The sequence below is a fragment of the Salvelinus namaycush genome, chromosome 26 (assembly GCF_016432855.1).
Source record: "Salvelinus namaycush isolate Seneca chromosome 26, SaNama_1.0, whole genome shotgun sequence".
Classification (NCBI taxonomy): Eukaryota; Metazoa; Chordata; class Actinopteri; order Salmoniformes; family Salmonidae; genus Salvelinus; species Salvelinus namaycush.
The window spans coordinates 37,094,685-37,118,175 of NC_052332.1; the positions used below are offsets into that span (position 1 = coordinate 37,094,685).

Consider the following 23,491-nt stretch of genomic DNA (forward strand, 5'->3'; position numbering starts at 1 on the left):
AGGAGGGACTGGTTTACATCATAAAATAGATGTCATCATGAGGAAAGAAAATTGTGGATATATTGAAGCAACATCTCAAGACATCAGTCAGGAAGTTAAAGCTTGGTCGCAAATGGGTCTTCCAAATGGACAATGACCCCAAGCATACTTCCAAGTTGTGACAAAATGGCTTAAGGACAACAAAGTCAAGGTATTGGAGTGGCCATCACAAAGCCCTGACCTCAATCCCATAGAAAATTTGTGGGCAGAACTGAAAAAGCGTGTGTGAGCAAGGAGGCCTACAAACCTGACTCAGTTACACCAGCTCTGTCAGGAGGAATGGGCCAAAATTCACCCAACTTATTGTGGGAAGCTTGTGGAAGGCTACCTGAAATGTTTGACCCAAGTTAAGCAATTTAATGGCAATGCTACCAACACTCAATTAGTATATGTAAACTGTGACCTTAATTGCCTACCGTCTGTAAGCTGTTAGTGTCTTAGCGACTGTTCCACAGGTGCATGTTCATTAATTGTTTATGGTTCATTGAACAAGCATGGGAAACAGTGTTTAAACCCTTTACAATGAAGATCTGTGAAGTTATTTTGATTTTTTTATGAATTATCTTTGAAAGACAGGGTCCTTAAAAAGGGACGTTTCTTTTTTTGCTGAGTTTATCATATATATATATGAACTGTTTGCCTCAATGTGAGTTAGTGGGAATTGAGACTGTAATGAAGTAATACCTCAAATTTAAATGATAAATTACCCAACATGATGACTTGGTGCATACCAAAAATTCTGGAATTTGGTGATGTCCTTCAGCCATCTCTTGTTCAGCACAATCTCAGTCGGGGCCAGATGTGAGCTGGTGATCCTCTTTCTAGCCAGTCCTTGGAATGAAGATCCTCCAGACTGCTGTGGTTACATTGTCCCAACATCAGCTGTGCTCGTTGACACATTGTGGCTGCTGTAAGTTAGATAGTCTAACTAGTCTTTGATGATCTGGCTTGGCTACTGCATCTCTCTCTCCCTCCTGTCCGCTCCCCTGTTATCTCACACCGGCTCAGCTTCCCCCTCCTGCAGCAGAGCTCCCCTGTTATCTCACACCGGCTCAGCTTCCCCCTCCTGCAGCAGAGCTCCCCTGTTATCTCACACCGGCTCAGCTTCCCCCTCCTGCAGCAGAGCTCCCCTGTTATCTCACACCGGCTCAGCTTCCCCCTCCTGCAGCAGAGCTCCCCTGTTATCTCACACCGGCTCAGCTTCCCCCTCCTGCAGCAGAGCTCCCCTGTTATCTCACACCGGCTCAGCTTCCCCCTCCTGCAGCAGAGCTCCCCTGTTATCTCACACCGGCTCAGCTTCCCCCTCCTGCAGCAGAGCTCCCCTGTTATCTCACACCGGCTCAGCTTCCCCCTCCTGCAGCAGAGCTCCCCTGTTATCTCACACCGGCTCAGCTTCCCCCTCCTGCAGCAGAGCTCCCCTGTTATCTCACACCGGCTCAGCTTCCCCCTCCTGCAGCAGAGCTCCCCTGTTATCTCACACCGGCTCATCCCAAGTTTGAGCCCTGCTTTGGTAGTTTTAACTTGTTAAGTTAACCTTTTCTTTTTTTTCAACAGTGCTGCATGGTCCTGACTGTTACCATAGTGACCAAAGCACGCTAGATCCGAAGCTGGAGGATGAAAGTCAGAAGCTGGACCTGAATATCAAAGAAGAAGATGTGGATCATTTTATGTATCTAAGTGAGTATTAGTATCAGATTCAGTATTAGGCCTGTTGGGATCTGTAATAGTACCGAGCGATGCGCTTCCCTTTTGAGGTTTCGGTTTTAAAAAATGATTATCACGGTTTTCTATTTAAATTGATTTGTAATTTTCTTTGCATAATAAAATATAACCTTGAAATGATTTTAGAGTTTTTTAAAAATTTAAATTCCATAGTCTCTAACAACATAGAATACAACTATTAATAAGAGCCCCATGATGGTAGTGACTTCCCATTACTGCCTAGCACATTACTTTACATCAGTCAAATATTTCTGTTGTATATTACTTTTTATTTAATTTTATTATTTCATTAAGTCATCTCTTCTCAGACAGTAGCAGCCAGCCAACCATCTAACGTTGTCTCTGTCGCTCCCCATCTGACGTTGTCCTCTGTCTCTCTCCGTCTGACGTTGTCCTCTGTCTCTCCCCGTCTGACGTTGTCCTCTGTCTCTCCCCGTCTGACGTTGTCCTCTGTCTCTCCCCGTCTGACGTTGTCCCCTGTCTCTCCCCGTCTGACGTTGTCCCCTGTCTCTCCCCGTCTGACGTTGTCCCCTGTCTCTCCCCGTCTGACGTTGTCCCCTGTCTCTCCCCGTCTGACGTTGTCCCCTGTCTCTCCCCGTCTGACGTTGTCCCCTGTCTCGCCCCGTCTGACGTTGTCCCCTGTCTCTCCCCGTCTGACGTTGTCCCCTGTCTCTCCCCGTCTGGCGTTGTCCCCTGTCTCTCCCCGTCTGGCGTTGTCCCCTGTCTCTCCCTGTCTGGCGTTGTCCTCTGTCTCTCCCCGTCTGGCGTTGTCCTCTGTCTCTCCCTGTCTGGCGTTGTCCTCTGTCTCTCCCCGTCTGACGTTGTCCCCTGTCTCTCCCCGTCTGGCGTTGTCCTCTGTCTCTCCCCGTCTGGCGTTGTCCTCTGTCTCTCCCCGTCTGGCGTTGTCCTCTGTCTCTCCCCGTCTGGCGTTGTCCTCTGTCTCTCCCTGTCTGGCGTTGTCCTCTGTCTCTCCCCGTCTGACGTTGTCCCCTGTCTCTCCCCATTGAGTCATACTATTTGTTGGCTAGCTAGTAGCGGCCCATGCTGCAGAGCTGTCTGACTAAATCACTTTTAGTAGTTCTAGAATAAGTAGATAAGGCATACTTTCAAGTCTGCTTCAACTATCAATTGGGTAGAGCTACCTCACGAGCTATCAATCTCTCTCGTCTCTGTGTCATGTACATTCCTCTCTCATGCGGTCTGTGTGTGGAGCCGGGAAGAACAGGTGTAATGGATTCTGGTCATTGTAGTTAATTCAAAGAACAAAAATAGGACAGCCCTCTGAATCACCTTAAATAAACATTTTTATAGACGCACAAATGTTTTCTGTCCTATCATTGATCTTTTGGATTACATGCGAGGATTCAGCACCTGATCTAAGTTTATGTAAAGGTTGAGTCGAGCACCTTGTTTCTTTTCATAGTAGTTAATCACCACTTTTCTGCGCTGAACTACGTTTGAATATTTGCCTATTGAAAACTACAACTCTACAGCTTCGTATGATTTCTCTCCTAGAGAACTAAATGGAATTAAACGAATTGATCCGATGTCGGTCAATTAGTTGTTTAATAATAAAACATTTGCATTAACAAATAAGGTGTCAGTCAGAACGAGAGTGAACAGGAAATCAATCTGACTTCTTCAGTGATGCTTATTGTTTATATTCTGTCTAGACTATTCTGGAGTTCTGAAAGAGGAAAAGAAAGAGGAAACGTGGGAGTGTCCTCAGCCTGGGAAATTGGGTCCTGACTGTAACCATAGTGACCTAAGCAAGCCAGATCCAAAGATGGAGTCAGTCAAGATGGAGGATGAAAGTCAGACACTGGAGCTGACTGTTAAAATCAAAGGAGAAGAAGAGGAGGAAACTTATGGCACTGAATGTGGCAAGACCTCTTTGGCAACAAGGAATCAGCTCAAGTCCACTGGAGAGAAGTCCTACCATTGCTCTGACTGTGGGAAGAGTTTCAGTCAACATTCAAACTTAAAACAGCATCAGAGAACACACACAAGGGAGAAATCTCATAGCTGTTCTGACTGTGGAAAGATCTTCAGTCATAAGGGGAGTTTGGTATACCACCAGAGAATACATACAGGGGAGAAACCGTATAGCTGCTCTGACTGTGGGAAATGTTTCAGTCATAAGGGGAGTTTGGTATACCACCAGAGAATACATACAGGGGAGAAACCGTATAGCTGCTCGGACTGTGGGAAATATTTCAGTCAAAAGGGGAGTTTGTTATACCACCAGAGAATACATACAGGGGAGAAATCCTATAGCTGCTCTGACTGTGGGAAGAGTTTTACCGCATCTTCTACTCTAAAGAACCACCAGTGTAAAACACACTAGAGAAAAGCTTCACTCGACATCAACATTTCTCACAACATCAGAGAACAGTGTGTTGGATGCGTTTGTTTTGGTTGTTTCAGATGTTGTGCCCAATAGAAATTAAAGGTAAATAATGTATTGTCACTTTTATTGTAAATAAAAATAGAATGTGTTTCTAAGCACTTCTACATTAATATGGATGTGACCATGATTATGGATAATTGTGAATGATGAGTTAGGCATAAATATCATACACCCCCCACAAAATGCTAACCTCTGTTATTGTTATTGTAATGGTAAGAGGCTATGTCTTGGGGGTATGATTTTTGTGCGTCTAACTTTCTCATTATTCCCGATTAATTCAGTACTATCTGTAATTATGGTAGCATCCACATTAATGTAGAAGTGTTTAGAAACATATTCTTATTTACAATAAAAGTTACTCAAAAATGACAATACTTTATTTACCATTAATATCTATTGGGAACAACATCTGAAACGCAACCAAAACAAACAGCAAATGCATCCAACAAGTTTGTAGAGTCCCAAGCTTGATGTAATACTTGTGTGCCAGGAATATGGGACCAGATACTAAGTCTGACTACTTTAATACACATACAGGGCCTTAGGAAAGCTTTCTGACCCCTTGACTTTTTCCACACATTGTTACCTTACAACCTTATTCTAAAATTGATTAAATAAATACAAAATCCTCAGCAATCGACACACAATACCCCATAATGACATCACAATACCCCATAATGACAAAGCGAAAACAGGTTTTTAATTTATTAAAAATAGAAAACAGAAATACCTAAATTACATACGTATTCAGACCTTTTGCTAAGAGACTCAAAATTGAGCTCAGGTGCATCCTGTTTCCATTGACCATCCTTGATGTTTCTACAACTTGATTGGAGTACACCTGTGGCAAATACAATTAATTGGGCATGATTTAAAAGGCACACACCTGTCTATATAAGGTCCCACAGTTGGCAGTGCATGTCACAGCAAAAACCAAGCCGTGAGGTCTAAGGAATTGTCCGTAGACCTCTGAGACAGGATCGTGTTGAGACACAGATCTGGGGAAGGATACCAAAACATTTCTGCAGCATTGAAGGTCCCCAAGAACACAGTGGCCTCCATCATTCTTAAATGGAAGAAGTTTGGAACCACCAAGACTCTTCCTAGAGCTGGTTGCCCGGCCAAACTGAGCAATCGAGGGAGAAGGGCCTTGGTCAGGGAGGTGACCAAGAACCCGATGGTACATCTGACAAGAGCTCTAGAGTTCCTCTGTGAAGATGGTTGTTATTCTGGAAGGGTCTCCCATCTCTGCAGCACTCCACCAATCAGGCCTTTATGATAGAGTGGCCAGACGGAAGCCACTCCTCAGTAAAAGGCACATGACAGCCCGCTTGGAGTTTGCCAAAAGGCACCTAAAGACTCTGACCATGAGAAACAAGATTCTCTGGTCTGATGTAACCAAGATTGAACTTTTTGGCCTCAATGCCAAGTGTCACGTCTGGAGGAACCCTGGCACCATCCCTACGGTGAAGCATGGTGGTGGCAGCATCATGCTATGGGGATGTTTTTCAGCAGCAGGGACTGGGATACTAGTCAAGATCAAGGCAAATTACAGAGAGACCTGCTCAGGACCTCAGACTGGGGTGAAGGTTCACCTTCCAACAAGACAACGACCCTAAGCACACAACCAAGACAACGCAGAAATGGCTTCGGGACACATCTCTGAATGTCCTTGAGTGGCCCAGCCAGAGCCCAGACTTGAACCCGATCTAACATCTTTGGAGAGATCTGAAAATAGCTGTGCAGCAACGTTCCCCATTCAACCGAACAGAGCTTGAGGATGTGCAGAGAAGAATGGGAGAAACTCCCCAAATACAGGTGTGCCAGGCTTGTAGCGTTATACCCAAGAAGACTCGATGCTGTAATCAAGTACTGACTAAAGTGTCGGAATACTTTTGTAAATGTTTTTTATTTATATAAATTAGCAAAAATTCTAAACCTGTTTTTGCATTGTCAGTATGGGGTATTGTGTGTAGATTTGATTAATTTTAAAAAGAGAAATCCATTTTAGAATAAGTTTAATGTAACAAATTTTGGAAAAAGTGAAGTGGTCTGAATACTTCCCGAAGGCATTGTATAAGTGAGTTTGTCCCAATACTTTTAGTCCCCTACATTTTAGGTGACCATGTGTAAAAAGTTATTTGAACTTTTAAATGTTCACCCAGATGAAAATACCCTCAAATTAAAGCTGACAGTCTGCACTTTAACCTCGTAGTCATTCTATAATTTTAAATACAAAGTGCGGGAGTACAGAGACAAAAAAATGAATTCATTGTCACAATACCTTTGGAACTCACTGTATTTTTGTTCCTTTTTGACCATCTTAATTTAAAATAATCCCATTAAGGTACTTCATTGTTAACCAGAAATGATTTGATATTGATATAAAAACGGTTGCAGTGGATCTTTCAGCTGGCACAGTGTTCTTCATCGTGTTCTTCATCAATACTGTTAAGATGAACAGTAACCACATTTCCATCCACAGTTTTTATGCGAGTAAAGTCATACCGTATAAAAAAAAAAATATCATGACAGCTGTGATGGAAACGAGTAGTTTTGGTACAATTTTCTTTTTGTGTCAAATTATTTAGGTAAGAAATGGTGGTGGAAATATTGGTATAATATAGAGGAAACGTTGGAGTCCCACTATGCCTCTGGAAACCATTAGTTTATTATTACAGATTAAATCAGTTATGATGATCTTCTTGATGCTCCTTTCCAATAAAATATACTTAAGTAGCAAAATTAAAAGTATAAATCGTATCAAATTCCTTAGTATATTAGGCAAACCAGACGGCAGCGTTTTCTTGGATAGCCAGGGGCACACTCCAATACTCAAGATACCATTGAACACACGTTTGTGAGTCCACCAGATCTGAGGCAGTAGGGATGACCAGGGTTGTTCTCTTGATAAGTGTGTGAATTTGACCGTTTTCCTGTCCTGCTAAGCATTCAAAATGTAACGAGTACTTTTGGTTGTCAGGGAAAATGTATGGAGTAAAGTAATAGTTTTCTAAAATAAATATAATGTACAGGTTCCTACAAACAATGACCTAAGTAGTACTTTACACCACTACCTCAACCAAAGTAAGCACATTTACTATTTAACGGAACAGTTTTTGTGATAAATCGGTGGAGTTGAAAAACGTGATGGAAACATTACATTTTTATTCGGTGCAAAAAAGTATGTCATCAGCGACTGACTGTTTGGTGGAAACACCACTCCTGAAATTGGATGGAAACTTAGCTAGTGACTCACTGTGGAAAAGATGGTAACGATTAAAAGTGTAATCATTGATTGAGCTTGCATAGAGCTCACCAGTTTGTAGTCCTAAAACCTGGAAATTATACTGAAAAATATAAACACATGTAAAGTGTTGGTTTCATGAGCTGAAATAAAATATCCCAGAAATGTTCCATACCACAAAAAGCTTATTTCTTTAAAATGTTGCACACACATTTACCTACCCTTGTTAGTGAGCGTTTCTCCTTTCCCAAGATAATCCATCCACCTGACAGATGAGGCATATCAAGAAGCTGATTAAACAGCACGATCATTACACAGGTGCACCTTGTGCTAGGGACAATAAAAGGCTACTCTAAAATGTGTTGTTTTGTCACACAACACAATTCCACAGATGTCTCAAGTTTTGTGGGTGTGTGCAATTGACTGCAGGAATGTCCACCAGAGCATTTTATGTTCATTTTTCTACCATAAGGCAACTCCATCGTTTTAGAGAAGTTGGCAGTACGTCCAACCGGCCTCATACCCGCAGACCACGTGTAGCCACGCCAGCCCAGGACCTCCACATCTGGCTTCTTCACCTGCGGGATCATCCATCTGAAGCGGGGGTGCTGAGGAGTATTTCCCTCTGTAATAAAGCGCTTTTATGGGGAAAAACTAATTCTGAGTGGGTGGGCCTATGGCTGCACCCCTGCCCAGTCGTGAAATCTATAGATTAGGGCCTAATGAATATTTCAATTGACTTATATGAACTGTAACTCTTTGAAATTGTTGCATTTATATTTTTGTTCAGCCATCCCTATGGATAAATGAATGGGGTTTTGGAATAAATGCAGAACATTTAGTCTGAGTTAACTCAGGCTTAAGAGATGTTAAATATTTTGTCCTGAATAGTAGTGAACATGACCTTAAGGCTTTGTTTTTTAAATTGACTAATTCTTCAAGAAGTGACATTAGCTGATGATTATCAAACAGAAAGTATTAGGTCTCCTAAGCCTGTGTTTATCACAGACCTTATTTTCGGCATTTATCCAAAATGGCCATTCATTTTCTCCAACGAACCATGGCGGAGTTAGTGGCTACAAAAAGATGCCATCACCATTTCTGTCTTTTGAAAACAAAACGGTTGTGTCTGAAGATATTACTACAGTAGTTAAGTTCTCAATTCCTCTCAAAGCTCATTGAAGGAGAGGATCCAAGGTCCCCTCCCTCGGACTTCCTCCTCCAATGAGCTTTGAGAAGTAAAGGACAGAGGAAGAACTGGGGCTCGTTCAGTTCGCTTCAACATTTGCCGTGCGGTTTGTACTGAATGACACGTGGTGAAAGTGCAGGTATGTTTGCTCCCGTGTGGATGGTGAGGTGTGGCCTGATTCATATGGGTGTGAACATCTGAAATGTCAAACTCATGCAGCACACCGTATGGGATCTGCCCTCACCATAATCACAACGCTTCTCAACTGGTCGTTCTGTACAGAACCATTTCCATTGAATTCAACGTTGCACACCGTTCTGTCGTCAGTCTATATTTCATACGTAAAGAACTATTTTGTGGTCCTATTGAGAAACAGTCGGAGTTAAGTTGTCATTATTTATTGGTCACAGTTTAAGCACATAAAAAAATTAGAATATTTACAGATTTAAAAGGAAATGACATTTCTGCACTGTAAAATACTCACAACTATTCAACTCACATTAAGCATGCTCCAAGGGTAGGAACCGTACACAACTCAAAAAACAGTAAAGTGCATATTTGAGAAACCTCCCCATATCATTGTTATTTCTGATAGAAAGGGAAGGGAGAAACTGCACTTTGCAGTCCCACACAGACACACTTCCTATTATGTACACAAAAGTGACAAACATTATTTTAAAACACACACACATATGGAGATATTCTGCCTCACACAAACAGTTCAGACTCCAACCAATAGAAAACAAAGGACACATCCTAAAATGATAACTCAAATACACACTACATACAGTATGCAACAAGAAACATTACAAATCCTAGAAGTCACTACATACATGATGCCCTCACGCCCTGAAGAGATCAGCTTTGTGTTAGCTATAATCCATCGAGCCTTACAATGATCCTAGAGGAGGCCGGCATATTGTACACACATCTGACTATCATCTGCCAGGGAAGGTGGTAGGGGCTAAGGGAAGTGGCTGGCGTTTGACCAGCTTTCGTGTCTCTCACACACACACACAGTGAGGGTCACATAGTGTGGTAGAGGGTGCTGACAGTCCGTTTCTTCAGTCTACGTAGGGGGTGTGTACTTCCGTACTGCTGTCGTGTTGCCACGGAGATCAGGTCAGCCGTCAGCGAGGGGGCATGGCCAGAGTCAGGATGTTTCCCCTTCTGCCAGCCTTGATTGGACGTAGGAGAATGCAAGTGTTCTGAGGGGGTGTGTCCACTCTCACAAGGCCTCTCCGCTCTGCTGGTGGAGACAGAAGGACGCAGGGCGTTGTGGAACAGCACCCTCAGTTTCCTGGAGGACTCGTCAGCCGCTGTGGAAGGAAGGAGGGGTTCCACAGCGGGTGTCGCCGGAGAGGTGGGGCTAATATCCCAATTGCTCAGGTCATTGGCCGACAGCTCTAAGCAGCCCAGCTTAGCCAATGAGGCAGAGCGCTTCATCAGGGAGGGCGGTGTCAGCCCAGCCTGGCGAATCCGTGCCTCCACCTCCCTAGCTCTCTGTCTGTCGCCACCCCTGACCCTCTTCTGCCTCGCCTGCGTACCTTCCCCCCACACCTGGCCCACACACCTGGGTACCTTGGCTCCGCCCCCGCTCACCTGGCGAAGGAACGCCCCCAGCTCCCGCAGAGTTTCCCATGTCTCCCTCATGTCGTCGTCACCGGGGGGTCCTCGACCCGGGAGACTGTCCCAGTCTGTGCCCGACTCAAACTCTGTCACCCCCTCCAGACACAGGAAATCCATGGAAGAGAGGGGGGCGAGGGCGGAGTTTAAGGTAGGATGGAGAGGGGTGATGGGGGTAGAGTGGTGAGGGGTGATGAGGGTAGGGTGGAAGGTAGATGCAAGGCTGCCATCACTAAGGTTGTGTTTGTGCATTTGGACACTGTCTTCATGTAAACCTTCTCTCCAAGCCTCCTGTCCTCCATCTTCCTCCATAGGACTACAGCCCCCACCCTTTTCCTGCACAGTGCTGACCTCTGACCCCTGCATGCAGAGTGGTGCATTCTGGGGGTTGGAGTTTGTCTCTGGGAAGGGGTGAGAGGCAGGAGGGGAGTGTTCTCTTGAGTTAGGGAAGAGAGGGGAGCGACGATGGGGGTGGGTGGGAGGGAGGGAAGGTGGAGGTGGAGAGTCCTGCCTCATTCGCTGCTCCAGCTGTTGGGTGACGCGGCGCACAGAGCCCATCGTCCAATCAGCAGAGTGAGGGGCGGGAGGAGAGTGGGAGACTGCTTCCATCTCTTCTGCTTCGTCCTTCACTTCCTCTTTGACAACCTCCACTTCCTGCTGTGACTCTGCATCTTTGCCCTCTACTTCCTGGTTTGACTGACCCACTTCGTGGTCTTGGGAAACAGTAGGCTCTGGTTGGCTGGGAGGGCCAGGGGGAGGGGCCACAGTGTGCGTCATGGACTCCAGTTCTGTGACTATGAGGTGAACAGAGACAATGCTCTCCTGAGAGAAAGAAGAACAGCAATCAGTACAATAAATAACAATATAGAAGTAGTCCTTTTGCAAGTTGGTAGCCTAAATTCATTTTCTTAAGATCCCCACTAACACCACTGGGTGGCGATGTTGGAGAACACAAACTCACAACTGAATCTATTAGGTACTCATATCTTCAGGGCATGAATTCTACAAGTCAGAAACGTTCCACAGGTATGTTGTTCCATGCTGATGGCATCACACATTTGCTGCAGATCGGACTGGCCCATCTTAGTTAGCATTTTTTTTGCCCATAGATTTTGTTGTAATTTTTTTGTCACTCAAATATCACATGAATACACATTAGACATGGCAAATGTGTAGAATTGCAAGAAAATTAGCTTTAAAAACCACAAAATGTTCTTTGCACCCCATGACAAAATGTAAAGAACTGCAGGAAATAAGCTTTAAACCTGCTAAATTCTTTCCAACCAGAGCAGTGTGAACAGTTTGTGGTGTCATGAACGGTGCTTGTGCCCAGAGAACTAGATGTGGGCGCTAGCAGGGGGCGCGGGATGCTGGAAGGGGGGCCACGAGTGAAAAGGTTTGGGAACCCCTTATTTAGCAGAAGACCTTCTCGCCCCCCTCTTTCTCTCTCCACTACCCTCTCTCGCCCCCCTCTTTCTCTCTCCACTACCCTCTCTCGCCCCCAACCTTTCGGTTACTGGCCCAACGCTCTTAACCCGCTCAGCTATCTGACATCCAGTTTTTAGCTGATAGGAGTGGAACCCATCCGTGACAAAGAGCAACGAGCTGTGCATTCCGAGATGCCATTCTGCACACCACTGTTGTACTGCACTGTTATTTGTCCGTTTGGGGGACGCCTGTTAGCACCTTTCTTGCCATTCTCCTTTGACCTCTCTGCCGCTGACTTGATCTTTTTTGTTTATCGTACCGTTCTCAGTAAGACACTGTTGTGCGTGAAAAGCCCAGGAGGGTGGCCGTTTCTGAGATACTGGCACCGACAATCATACCACGCTCAAAGTTGCTTGGGACAGTCAATTTGCCCATTCTAACGTTCAATCAAACAGTAACTGAATGCCTCGATGCCTGTCTGCCTGCTTTAAATAGCAAGCCACAACTACGTGACTCACTGTCTGTAGGAGCGATGCATTTTTGTGAACGGGGTAATAAACTGTCCGGTGAGTGTATTTCTGTATGAATATGCTTCTGTGTGGAACAGTTGTATTGCAACTACAGATAGTCAAATTAAATCCCGAATTAAATCACTAATTGCCTTTATTACAGTGCAAAGACTCATCACAAGATTTGATCAAAATCATTAAAATAGTCTCACCCTCTTCCTCTCCTCGACCTCCTCCTCTTCTTCTCCCTTCCCAGTCGCCACAGCAGAGGGGTCCTCCTGCTGCTGCTGCTCCTGTCCTGGATCCCTGGGTATGGGCTGAGGTGTCTGCTGCAGTGCCTGATCAGAAAGGCAACGGGTCCTCCCATCCTGAGTCAGGCCCTGGAACTTCTCTCTGGCGCTGAAGAAGTTGATGTGGTCTGTGCTGAGAGCCGAGGACCCCTCCGCCTCGAGAGCAGGGTCCTGAGGGGGGGCACTGGGCTGGCTAATGATGAGTACCTCAATACTGGAGGGTTGTTGGGATGCTGAACTGTCCAATGATGCCCCAGGTAACCGCTGGTCACAGTCTAGTTTCTTGTCAGGCACTGGTGTGGACGGCTCTTGTGGTCCTGCTGTTTGTGTGCTTGTTTCCGGGGTCATCGACGATGACTCAGGCACTGATGGTGTCACCTGCAGCTGGCAGTATTTTTCCTTAGGCAAGGTGGTGGACGGCTCCTTGGCTTTCGGAGTCTCGTCTTCATCGGAGGGGGTTGGAAGGGCGGCGGGGGAGACAAGGAGGTGGTGGATAGGGGGCGGATGAGGGCGCCCGACCGGCACGGTCTCCGCCACGGTTACCGTGGAAATGTCAGGCACCACGGTGGCCGCCCGCGGCTGAGGGAGAGGGGTTGAGGGGTCCTCTTCATAATCACACAGGCCGTTGGAGAGAGGGGGTGACTGGGAACACACAGACTCCCCATGGGCCTGGGAACCAGTGGAGACAGTAGTAGCTGCTGCTGTTGACGGATTCTGGTCCCCAGTACCCAATGACTGGTCCCCAGTACCCAATGACTGGTCCCCAGTACCCAATGACTGGTCCCCAGTACCTAATGACTGGTCCCCAGTACCCAATGACTGGTCCCCAGTACCCAATGACTGGTCCCCAGTACCCAATGACTGGTCCCCAGTACCCAATGACTGGTCCCCAGTACCCAATGACTGGTCCCCAGTACCTAATGACTGGTCCCCAGTACCTAATGACTGGTCCCCGGTTGTGGAGGTCAACAGAGCTTCAGTCCTAGTTTCCTGGTTAGTGTCCAGATTATTCTCCTGGGTAGCAGTAGTATTGGGCTGGCTACTGGACTGTACCACCTTCCCTGCACTAGAAGGGGTCCCACACTCGGAGATGGACCGCACCACCTGGCCCGTGTTGGAGGGGGATCCCAGCGGCTGCAGCAGCTCCTGCAGGGAGGGGGTGGCGGGGCTGTTACCCTGGTTACGAGGGTCGGAGCGGCCCAGGGTGTGGGGGTGTTGGCCGGTCTTACACAGCGGCTCGTGGTGCTCCGATAGGTCACTGTCCGAGTGGGAACGCCACAGCTTGTTGTGTCTCTGCTTACTGGGGGAGAGAGGGTAGTGGAGAGAGAAAGAGGGGGGCGAGAGAGGGTAGTGGAGAGAGAAAGAGGGGGGCGAGAGAGGGTAGTGGAGAGAGAAAGAGGGGGGCGAGAGAGGGTAGTGGAGAGAGAAAGAGGGGGGCGAGAGAGGGTAGTGGAGAGAGAAAGAGGGGGGCGAGAGAGGGTAGTGGAGAGAGAAAGAGGGGGGCGAGAGAGGGTAGTGGAGAGAGAAAGAGGGGGGCGAGAGAGGGTAGTGGAGAGAGAAAGAGGGGGGCGAGAGAGGGTAGTGGAGAGAGAAAGAGGGGGGCGAGAGAGGGTAGTGGAGAGAGAAAGAGGGGGGCGAGAGAGGGTAGTGGAGAGAGAAAGAGGGGGGCGAGAGAGGGTAGTGGAGAGAGAAAGAGGGGGGCGAGAGAGGGTAGTGGAGAGAGAAAGAGAGGGGCGAGAGAGGGTAGTGGAGAGAGAAAGAGGGGGGCGAGAGAGGGTAGTGGAGAGAGAAAGAGGGGGGCGAGAGGGTAGGAGAGAGAGGGGGCTAGTAGGGAGAGAGAAAGAGGGGGGCGAGAGAGGGTAGTGGAGAGAGAAAGAGGGGGGCGAGAGAGGGTAGTGGAGAGAGAAAGAGGGGGGCGAGAGAGGGTAGTGGAGAGAGAAAGAGGGGGGCGAGAGAGGGTAGTGGAGAGAGAAAGAGGGGGGCGAGAGAGGGTAGTGGAGAGAGAAAGAGGGGGGCGAGAGAGGGTAGTGGAGAGAGAAAGAGGGGGGCGAGAGAGGGTAGTGGAGAGAGAAAGAGGGGGGCGAGAGAGGGTAGTGGAGAGAGAAAGAGGGGGGCGAGAGAGGGTAGTGGAGAGAGAAAGAGGGGGGCGAGAGAGGGTAGTGGAGAGAGAAAGAGAGGGGCGAGAGAGGGTAGTGGAGAGAGAAAGAGGGGGGCGAGAGAGGGTAGTGGAGAGAGAAAGAGAGGGGCGAGAGAGGGTAGTGGAGAGAGAAAGAGGGGGGCGAGTGAGGGTAGTGGAGAGAGAAAGAGGGGGGCGAGAGAGGGTAGTGGAGAGAGAAAGAGGGGGGCGAGAGAGGGTAGTGGAGAGAGAAAGAGGAGGGCGAGAGAGGGTAGTGGAGAGAGAAAGAGGAGGGCGAGAGAGGGTAGTGGAGAGAGAGAGAGGGGGCGAGAGAGGGTAGTGGAGAGAGAGAGAGGGGGCGAGAGAGGGTAGTGGAGAGAGAGAGAGGGGGGCGAGAGAGGGTAGTGGAGAGAGAGAGAGGGGGGCGAGAGAGGGTAGTGGAGAGAGAGAGAGGGGGCGAGAGAGGGTAGTGGAGAGAGAGAGAGGGGGGCGAGAGAGGGTAGTGGAGAGAGAAAGAGGGGGGCGAGAGAGGGTAGTGGAGAGAGAAAGAGGGGGGCGAGAGAGGGTAGTGGAGAGAGAAAGAGGGGGGGCGAGGGTAATGGCGAGAGGTGGGAGTTGGAAGAGAGGCAGTGGAGAAAGGAAAGAATGACCGAAGAAGAGGAAGAAAGAGGGAATCGAGAGAAGAGATCAACATTAAATACTAGTTTCTGGTAGGCTCCTCCATCCAGCTCCATACCAGACTGGCTGCTCATTGGCTGACTGAAAACTGACTCATGGGCCCCGCTGACTCATGGGTAATTCCCCTGACTCATGGGTAATTCACACCAGGAGTTTATTGTGTGTTTATGTGCGAGGTACACACACACACACACACAAGTGTACAAAACATTAGGAACACTTTCCTAACATTAAAGTTGTACCCTTTTTGCCCTCAAAACAGTCTTAATTCATTGGTGCATGGACTCTACAAGGTGTTGAAAGCGTTCCAAGGTGGCTGATGTCCTTTGGGTGGTGGACCATTCTTGATACACACGAGAAACTGTTGAGAGTGAAAAACCCAGCAGCGTTGCAGTTCTTGACACAAACCAGTGCGCCTGGCACCTACTACCATACCCCGTTCAAAGGCACTTTAATTATTAGTCTTGCCCCTTCACCCTCTGAATGACACACATACTCCCTGTCTCCGTTGTATGAAGGCATTTTAAACCTTCTTTAACCTGTCTCCTCTCCTTCATCTACACTGACTGAAGTGGATTTAACAGCTGACATCAGTAAGGGAACATAGCTTCACCTGGTCAGTCTCATGGAAGGAACAGTGTGTTTCTCACAACTAACATCTGCTTAGAATGTCTTTACTGGGTATGTGCTGTAAGTGACAGACAATGCAACCTGAGTGAGTGAGGTGAGTGAGAGAGAGAGTGAGAGAGAGAGTGAGTGTGAGAGAGTGAGAGAGAGAGAGAGAGAGAGAGTGAGAGAGAGTGAGAGAGAGAGAGAGAGAGAGAGAGAATGGGTATGTGTGTTAGCTAGTGCAGTGTGTGTACCTGGCCAGCAGTATGCCCTGGTACTCCTCTAGCTGTCTCATGAAGGAGGGGTTAGGTTTGGTGACGGCACGTCGCTCCTTAACGTAGTTGAATGCTCTCTCCAGGTCCCAGCCGTACTCCTTCATAGCGTAGGCTATCACCGTGGACGCAGAGCGACTCACACCCATCTTACAGTGAACCAAACACTTAGCTCCTGCTTTCCTACAGGGACACAGACCGAGACATTATTTAACACAGACACACTCTATAACTGGTTAAGGTAATGACATAGGAGCACAGAGATCAGAGACGTTAGAGAGATAGACAAAGATGGCAGAGAGAAACACAGAGACCCATCTCTAGAAAGAGTTGAGAGAAAGAGAGTTGAGAGAGAGAGTTGAGAGAAAGAGTTGAGAGAAAGAGTTGAGAGAAAGAGTTGAGAGAAAGAGTTGAGAGAAAGAGTTGAGAGAAAGAGTTGAGAGAAAGAGTTGAGAGAAAGAGTTGAGAGAAAGAGTTGAGAGAAAGAGTTGAGAGAAAGAGAGTTGAGAGAAAGAGAGTTGAGAGAAAGAGAGTTGAGAGAAAGAGAGTTGAGAGAAAGAGAGTTGAGAGAAAGAGAGTTGAGAGAAAGAGAGTTGAGAGAAAGAGAGTTCAAAGAGAGAGTTGAAAGAGAGTTAGAGAGAGTTGACAGAGGCAAGAGTCAGTTGGCCAGTCCAGTAGTGACTCACCTGGCTCTGGAAATGAACTTGTAGGTGTCGTTCCAATAGGCCAGCAGGTCTGTAGCCTCCTCATCATACACACGGATGTTATGGTACTCAAACACACCTGGGAAGAAGTTGTCAATCTCCCTCGTCACGTTCAGAATATACTGCACCCTGGGGAGGATGAGGGAGAGAAAAGGGAAGGAATGAAGGGAGAAAGAGGAACAAGGGAAGGAGAGAGGAGGTGGCCAGGTTGTCATTATAGATAGGCAATGGAAATGTCAATAGAATTGAGATTTAGAATTTTATGAGCAGTGCAGTATGGGAGTAGTAGTTCTCTAGAACAAGCCTTACCCACTGTTCTGCAGCTCTTCCAGATTGGATGCGTTCCACTCAGAGCCCTGGACGGAAACATTAACACTATAAGATCAGTTCCACTACAGATTTTTCCCCCCAATGTCCCTTTACACTTTCAGGTCAGGGGGAAGCCAGTTTAATGGACGACAATAATAGCCAGTTAAACAATAAGTATTACTAGAGAAAAGACTGGGATAGAATCAGAGAAGAGAACGCCAGAGATACCGATCGACCGACCTACCAGGTAAACATGGTCAAATATCTCAGTGGGACTGTCCATCTGACCCAGGATCAGGATCATCTCATTGTCTATGTACTCCTTAAACTCACACAGGTTACACACCATGTGCACCTCCAGCTCTGTGCGGATCTAGGACAGAACACACAGGTTTATACACTCATACACACAACGTGCATTTCCACCACGCTACTAACAGACAATGTAAAAACTATGACAGCATGTTATGAATACACACACACACCTCTTTGCAGGTGACATTCTCCAGGTCTTTATGCATCATGATCTCTCTCAGACGAGTCTTGATGAGCCGCTCCGTCCTCTCTCTCTCCGTCGGCCTGGGAACACACAGCGGGAAGTGTGAGATCACCCTCCTCCTCCTGGACTTCAAACGATGACCCTTCCAGCTTTCTACCCTCTCTTAACCCCTCCCGTTCTCCCCTCTCTTAACCCCTCCCGTTCTCCCCTCTCTTAACCCCTCCCGTTCTCCCCTCTCTTAACCCCTCCCGTTCTCCCCTCTCTTAACCCCTCCCGTTCTCCCCTCTCTTAACCCCTCCCGTTCTACCCTCTCTTAACCCCTCCCGTTCTCCCCTCTCTTAACCCCTCCCGTTCTACCCTCTCTTAACCCCTCCCGTTCTACCCTCTCTTAACCCCTCCCGTTCTACCCTCTCTTAACCCCTCCCATTCTACCCTTTCTTAACCCGTCCCATTCTACCCTCTCTTAACCCCTCCCGTCCTACCCTTTTTCAGGCCATAAACCACAGAGCTATATAATATTGTGGTATACACCTGTGAATATGTAGTGGTGTGTGTGTTGTGTATAGTGGTGTGTGTGTTGTGTATAGTGGTGTGTGTGTGTTGTGTATAGTGGTGTGTGTACAGTGTACACCAGCACTATGTGAGATTTCAACAATAACTATTTCTAGAAGGTGACTTTCAGGTCCATAGAAACAGCACGGGTGTTAAAACCCTCCCTCTTAATCCACGTTCACCTAATTAGGCCGTTAAACAAGAACTTGATGACAGACATAGTTAGTCCTCAGGACCAGAGACCCAACATTTCAGGAAGACTTGTGAAGCTGGTTGTAACTCAGTCAACATCTGAACAATACATGTCGCTAGTGACGACACACGCTTTGTTTTACTGCGCATCGGCTATGTGTTGATCACGGGACATCAACGTTGAAACACAGAGTCCCACGCGTCACGTAGCGCGTTTATGACACTCACACGTCAGAGAACATCACGGGAGAGTCGGCGCGGTGTGATTGGACGTCCTGCATGGCGTTCCACTCGTTGATGCGTGATTGGTCAGAGGAGACCCGGCTCTGGTAGTAGCTGACCCAGGTCAGGAACAGGCTGCCGGGGAAGTAGTTATGGCAACGAGCCACCTCACACGCCTTGTGGAGCGACTGCAGAGCAGACCTGGGAGTGGAGAGAAATGGAGAGCAGGGATGAGAGGGAGAAGATGGAGGGATGGAGAGAAATGGAGAGCAGGTATGAGAGGGAGAAGATAGAGGGATGGAGAGAGATGAGAGGGAGAAGATAGAGGGATGGAGAGAGATGAGAGGGAGAAGATAGAGGGATGGAGAGAGATGAGAGGGAGAAGATAGAGGGATGAGAGAGATGAGAGGGAGAAGATAGAGGGATGAGAGGGAGAAGATAGAGGGATGAGAGAGATGAGAGGGAGAAGATAGAGGGATGAAGAGAGATGAGAGGGAGAAGGATGGGGAGACGTTGGTGGGGGGGGGGGGAGAATGTGACATTGATGAGAAATTGAGAAGATCAAAAGGTAAATGGTATGCAAGGTAAAATAACAAAGAGGTGTATCAGACATTAGCTAGCATGGTGGAAACAAACCAAAAACAGAATATTACGAAAAGTGTCCTCACCACATGGCCTGCACCGACACAGGCTTGAATACATGGATCCTGTTATCAGTGGACACACTGAAACCCCTGACAGAGAGAGGGAGACAAATAAGCACTCATATGAATTTACAAGGTCCCTTTTTCCTGAAAGTCCTCTGAAATATACATCTGTGGAGATGAGTGTGTCCCTGTCAGTATGGTGTGTATGTGTGAGAGATATTGTTACCCGTCTCCATCCAGGTGTATCAGTGAGTCGCTCCATAGAGGGAGAACCAGCCCCACCGAGCACGAGCTGGAAGACCCACACAATAAGCCTGTGTTACTACACCACATTGCTCTGTCATAGTCCAATACGATCTCTGAGTCCACACACACCTGTCTGCAGGGCTGAAGTCCATACCCAACACCAAGCTCTCCTCTGTGTCCTGACGGCCGTTAGTGGAGACCACCACCATGTAACGAGTCCCCTGATACAAGGTACTCTCCAACCGGACAGCCTAGTGAGGAAGGGATGTACAGAAAGAGAGCGAAGGACAGAGAGAGAGAGAGCGAAGGAGGGAAGTACAGAGAGAGAGAGAGAGGAGGGAGGTACAGAGAGAGAGAGAGCGAAGGAGGGAGGTACAGAGAGAGAGAGAGCGAAGGAGGGAGGTACAGAGAGAGAGAGAGCGAAGGAGGGAGGTACAGAGAGAGAGAGAGCGAAGGAGGGAGATACAGAGAGAGAGAGAGCGAAGGAGGGAGATACAGAGAGAGAGAGAGCGAAGGAGGGAGGTACAGAGAGAGAGAGAGCGAAGGAGGGAGGTACAGAGAGAGAGAGAGCGAAGGAGGGAGGTACAGAGAGAGAGAGAGCGAAGGAGGGAGGTACAGAGAGAGAGAGAGCGAAGGAGGGAGGTACAGAGAGAGAGAGAGCGAAGGAGGGAGGTACAGAGAGAGAGAGAGCGAAGGAGGGAGGTACAGAGAGAGAGAGAGCGAAGGAGGGAAGCACAGAGAGAGAGAGCGAAGGAGGGAAGCACAGAGAGAGAGCGAAGGAGGGAAGCACAGAGAGAGAGCGAAGGAGGGAAGCACAGAGAGAGAGCAAAGGAGGGAAGCACAGAGAGAGAGCAAAGGAGGGAAGCACAGAGAGAGAGCAAAGGAGGGAAGCACAGAGAGAGAGCAAAGGAGGGAAGCACAGAGAGTGAGCAAAGGAGGGAAGCACAGAGAGTGAGCGAAAGAGGGAAGTACAGAGAGAGAGCGAAAGAGGGAAGTACAGAGAGAGAGAGCGAAAGAGGGAAGCACAGAGAGAGAGAGCGAAAGAGGGAAGCACAGAGAGAGAGAGCGAAAGAGGGAAGCACAGAGAGAGAGAGCGAAAGAGGGAAGCACAGAGAGAGAGAGCGAAGGAGGGAAGCACAGAGAGAGAGAGCGAAGGAGGGAAGCACAGAGAGAGAGAGCGAAGGAGGGAAGCACAGAGAGAGAGCGAAGGAGGGAAGCACAGAGAGAGAGCGAAGGAGGGAAGCACAGAGAGAGAGAGCGAAGGAGGGAAGCACAGAGAGAGAGAGCGAAGGAGGGAAGCACAGAGAGAGAGAGCGAAGGAGGGAAGCACAGAGAGAGAGCGAAAGAGGGAAGCACAGAGAGAGAGCGAAAGAGGGAAGCACAGAGAGAGAGCGAAAGAGGGAAGCACAGAGAGAGAGCGAAGGAGGGAAGCACAGAGAGAGAGCGAAGGAGGGAAGCACAGAGAGAGAGCGAAGGAGGGAAGCACAGAGAGAGAGCGAAGGAGGGAAGCACAGAGAGAGAGCGAAGGAGGGAAGCACAGAGAGAGAGCGAAGGAGGGAAGCACAGAGAGAGAGCGAAGGAGGGAAGCACAGAGAGAGAGCGAAGGAGGGAAGCACAGAGAGAGCGAAGGAGAGAAGTACAGAGAGAGCGACGGAGGGACGTACAGAGAGCGAAGGAAAGGAAGCGTGAAAACCAGATCTTGATTATTGCGTTGAAGAGAACAATGTTTGTGTTTTGATCATGCAGGTGTGTGTGTTTACTCACCAGTTTGATGTTGTCCTCTGGTCGGAGGAGAGTGAACATGGTCTGCAGGTGCTGCTGGAGGTCACCTGGAGAGATGCGCACACACTTAACACTGCACTCTATGTGTTCCCATGATAATAACCACCACACGGTACCATTCCACTTTATAGCATCCTTATTGCATTTACAGTAGACTTTGCATATCTGCTCATTAGTAAATGCTAATCTCTTCTCTTTGTCACATTAATGCTTTATCACTGGCATCTTTTCATTACTCTCTCCCCTCATTGAAACGTGAATTAGGGAATTTCTCATGGCCACGGTACTTTGCTTGCTCTTTGCGGTCTAGGCCAGGTAACTGGTAAACACTTGGTGACAACTGCCGACATCAAAAAGGGCTTTATAAAATACATTTCAATGATTGATCTGGACATGAAACTACCGTCCTCAGTTTCCCATAATGTCTGTACTTCGTACTGTACCTGCATGTTTGCTGCGCAGCTGAGCGAAGCGGGAAGCAGAGGTAGGGGAGGAGCCATTTCCCCGGGGCAGGAAGAGGGCGGCGCCTTTCACTGTCAGAAAGCTCTCACTGATACTGGAGAGAGAGAGAGTGAGGGACAAGAGGGAGAGATGGAGCGGAGGAAGAGTGTTAAAATGCTTTCACAACAACCAATACAATCCTATTGATTATGGTAGAACCGCCCAGTCTGCTGCCCGAGGCAGGGCAGTGTAACTGAGGAATAACAGGGAAAAGAGGAGGTCCCTTAGAGACAGACCGTCCCGTGCCCCCGACTCTCTTCCAGGTTCCAGCACACCACTACATATGTTGTCTGATGACAGAGTGTGACATATTAGATGGATGTTGTTTTCTCAAACGCTACAGGCTAAGGGGCGATGTTGTTTTCTCAAACGCTACAGGCTAAGGGGCGATGTTGTTTTCTCAAACGCTACAGGCTAAAGGGCGATGTTGCTTTCTCAAACGCTACAGGCTAAGGGGCGATGTTGCTTTCTCAAACGCTACAGGCTAAGGGGCGATGTTGCTTTCTCAAACGCTACAGGCTAAGGGGCGATGTTGCTTTCTCAAACGCTACAGGCTAAGGGGCGATGTTGCTTTCTCAAACGCTACAGGCTAAGGGGCGATGTTGCTTTCTCAAACGCTACAGGCTAAGGGGCGATGTTGCTTTCTCAAACGCTACAGGCTAAGGGGCGATGTTGCTTTCTCAAACGCTACAGGCTAAGGGGCGATGTTGCTTTCTCAAACGCTACAGGCTAAGGGGCGATGTTGCTTTCTCAAACGCTACAGGCTAAGGGGCGATGTTGCTTTCTCAAACGCTACAGGCTAAGGGGCGATGTTGCTTTCTCAAACGCTACAGGCTAAGGGGCGATGTTGCTTTCTCAAACGCTACAGGCTAAGGGGCGATGTTGCTTTCTCAAACGCTACAGGCTAAGGGGCGATGTTGCTTTCTCAAACGCTACAGGCTAAGGGGCGATGTTGCTTTCTCAAACGCTACAGGCTAAGGGGCGATGTTGCTTTCTCAAACGCTACAGGCTAAGGGGCGATGTTGCTTTCTCAAACGCTACAGGCTAAGGGGCGATGTTGCTTTCTCAAACGCTACAGGCTAAGGGGCGATGTTGCTTTCTCAAACGCTACAGGCTAAGGGGCGATGTTGCTTTCTCAAACGCTACAGGCTAAGGGGCGATGTTGCTTTCTCAAACGCTACAGGCTAAGGGGCGATGTTGCTTTCTCAAACGCTACAGGCTAAGGGGCGATGTTGCTTTCTCAAACGCTACAGGCTAAGGGGCGATGTTGCTTTCTCAAACGCTACAGGCTAAGGGGCGATGTTGCTTTCTCAAACGCTACAGGCTAAGGGGCGATGTTGCTTTCTCAAACGCTACAGGCTAAGGGGCGATGTTGCTTTCTCAAACGCTACAGGCTAAGGGGCGATGTTGCTTTCTCAAACGCTACAGGCTAAGGGGCGATGTTGCTTTCTCAAACGCTACAGGCTAAGGGGCGATGTTGCTTTCTCAAACGCTACAGGCTAAGGGGCGATGTTGCTTTCTCAAACGCTACAGGCTAAGGGGCGATGTTGCTTTCTCAAACGCTACAGGCTAAGGGGCGATGTTGCTTTCTCAAACGCTACAGGCTAAGGGGCGATGTTGCTTTCTCAAACGCTACAGGCTAAGGGGCGATGTTGCTTTCTCAAACGCTACAGGCTAAGGGGCGATGTTGCTTTCTCAAACG

General features: G+C 48.1%; 2 protein-coding genes across 3 annotated transcripts in view; one reads left to right on the forward strand and one right to left on the reverse strand.

Annotated features, from left to right (window-relative positions):
• The first annotated feature begins 578 nt into the window (after window positions 1–578).
• On the forward strand, window positions 579–4,207 carry LOC120021588 (zinc finger protein 214-like). Its single transcript, XM_038965387.1, has 3 exons — window positions 579–949; window positions 1,594–1,716; window positions 3,435–4,207. The coding sequence occupies exons 1-3, from the start codon at window positions 877–879 to the stop codon at window positions 4,106–4,108; spliced, it is 870 nt and encodes a 289-aa protein (XP_038821315.1). The 5' UTR covers window positions 579–876; the 3' UTR covers window positions 4,109–4,207.
• Window positions 4,208–8,989: 4,782 nt separating this feature from the next.
• The window catches only part of ssh2b (slingshot protein phosphatase 2b), a 43,825-nt gene continuing 29,323 nt past the window's right edge, over window positions 8,990–23,491 (reverse strand). For both annotated transcript variants that reach the window (XM_038965347.1, XM_038965346.1), the window contains 13 exons: window positions 21,732–21,844; window positions 21,271–21,335; window positions 19,636–19,757; window positions 19,487–19,552; window positions 19,282–19,347; window positions 18,620–18,814; window positions 17,634–17,727; window positions 17,393–17,521; window positions 17,149–17,195; window positions 16,822–16,968; window positions 16,118–16,318; window positions 12,383–13,760; window positions 8,990–11,055 (listed from right to left, as the gene is read on the reverse strand). In XM_038965347.1, coding sequence (XP_038821275.1) covers window positions 9,634–11,055; window positions 12,383–13,760; window positions 16,118–16,318; window positions 16,822–16,968; window positions 17,149–17,195; window positions 17,393–17,521; window positions 17,634–17,727; window positions 18,620–18,814; window positions 19,282–19,347; window positions 19,487–19,552; window positions 19,636–19,757; window positions 21,271–21,335; window positions 21,732–21,844 — 4,045 coding nt within the window. In that variant the 3' untranslated portion in view covers window positions 8,990–9,633. The remainder of the gene's footprint in view (window positions 11,056–12,382; window positions 13,761–16,117; window positions 16,319–16,821; window positions 16,969–17,148; window positions 17,196–17,392; window positions 17,522–17,633; window positions 17,728–18,619; window positions 18,815–19,281; window positions 19,348–19,486; window positions 19,553–19,635; window positions 19,758–21,270; window positions 21,336–21,731; window positions 21,845–23,491) is intronic.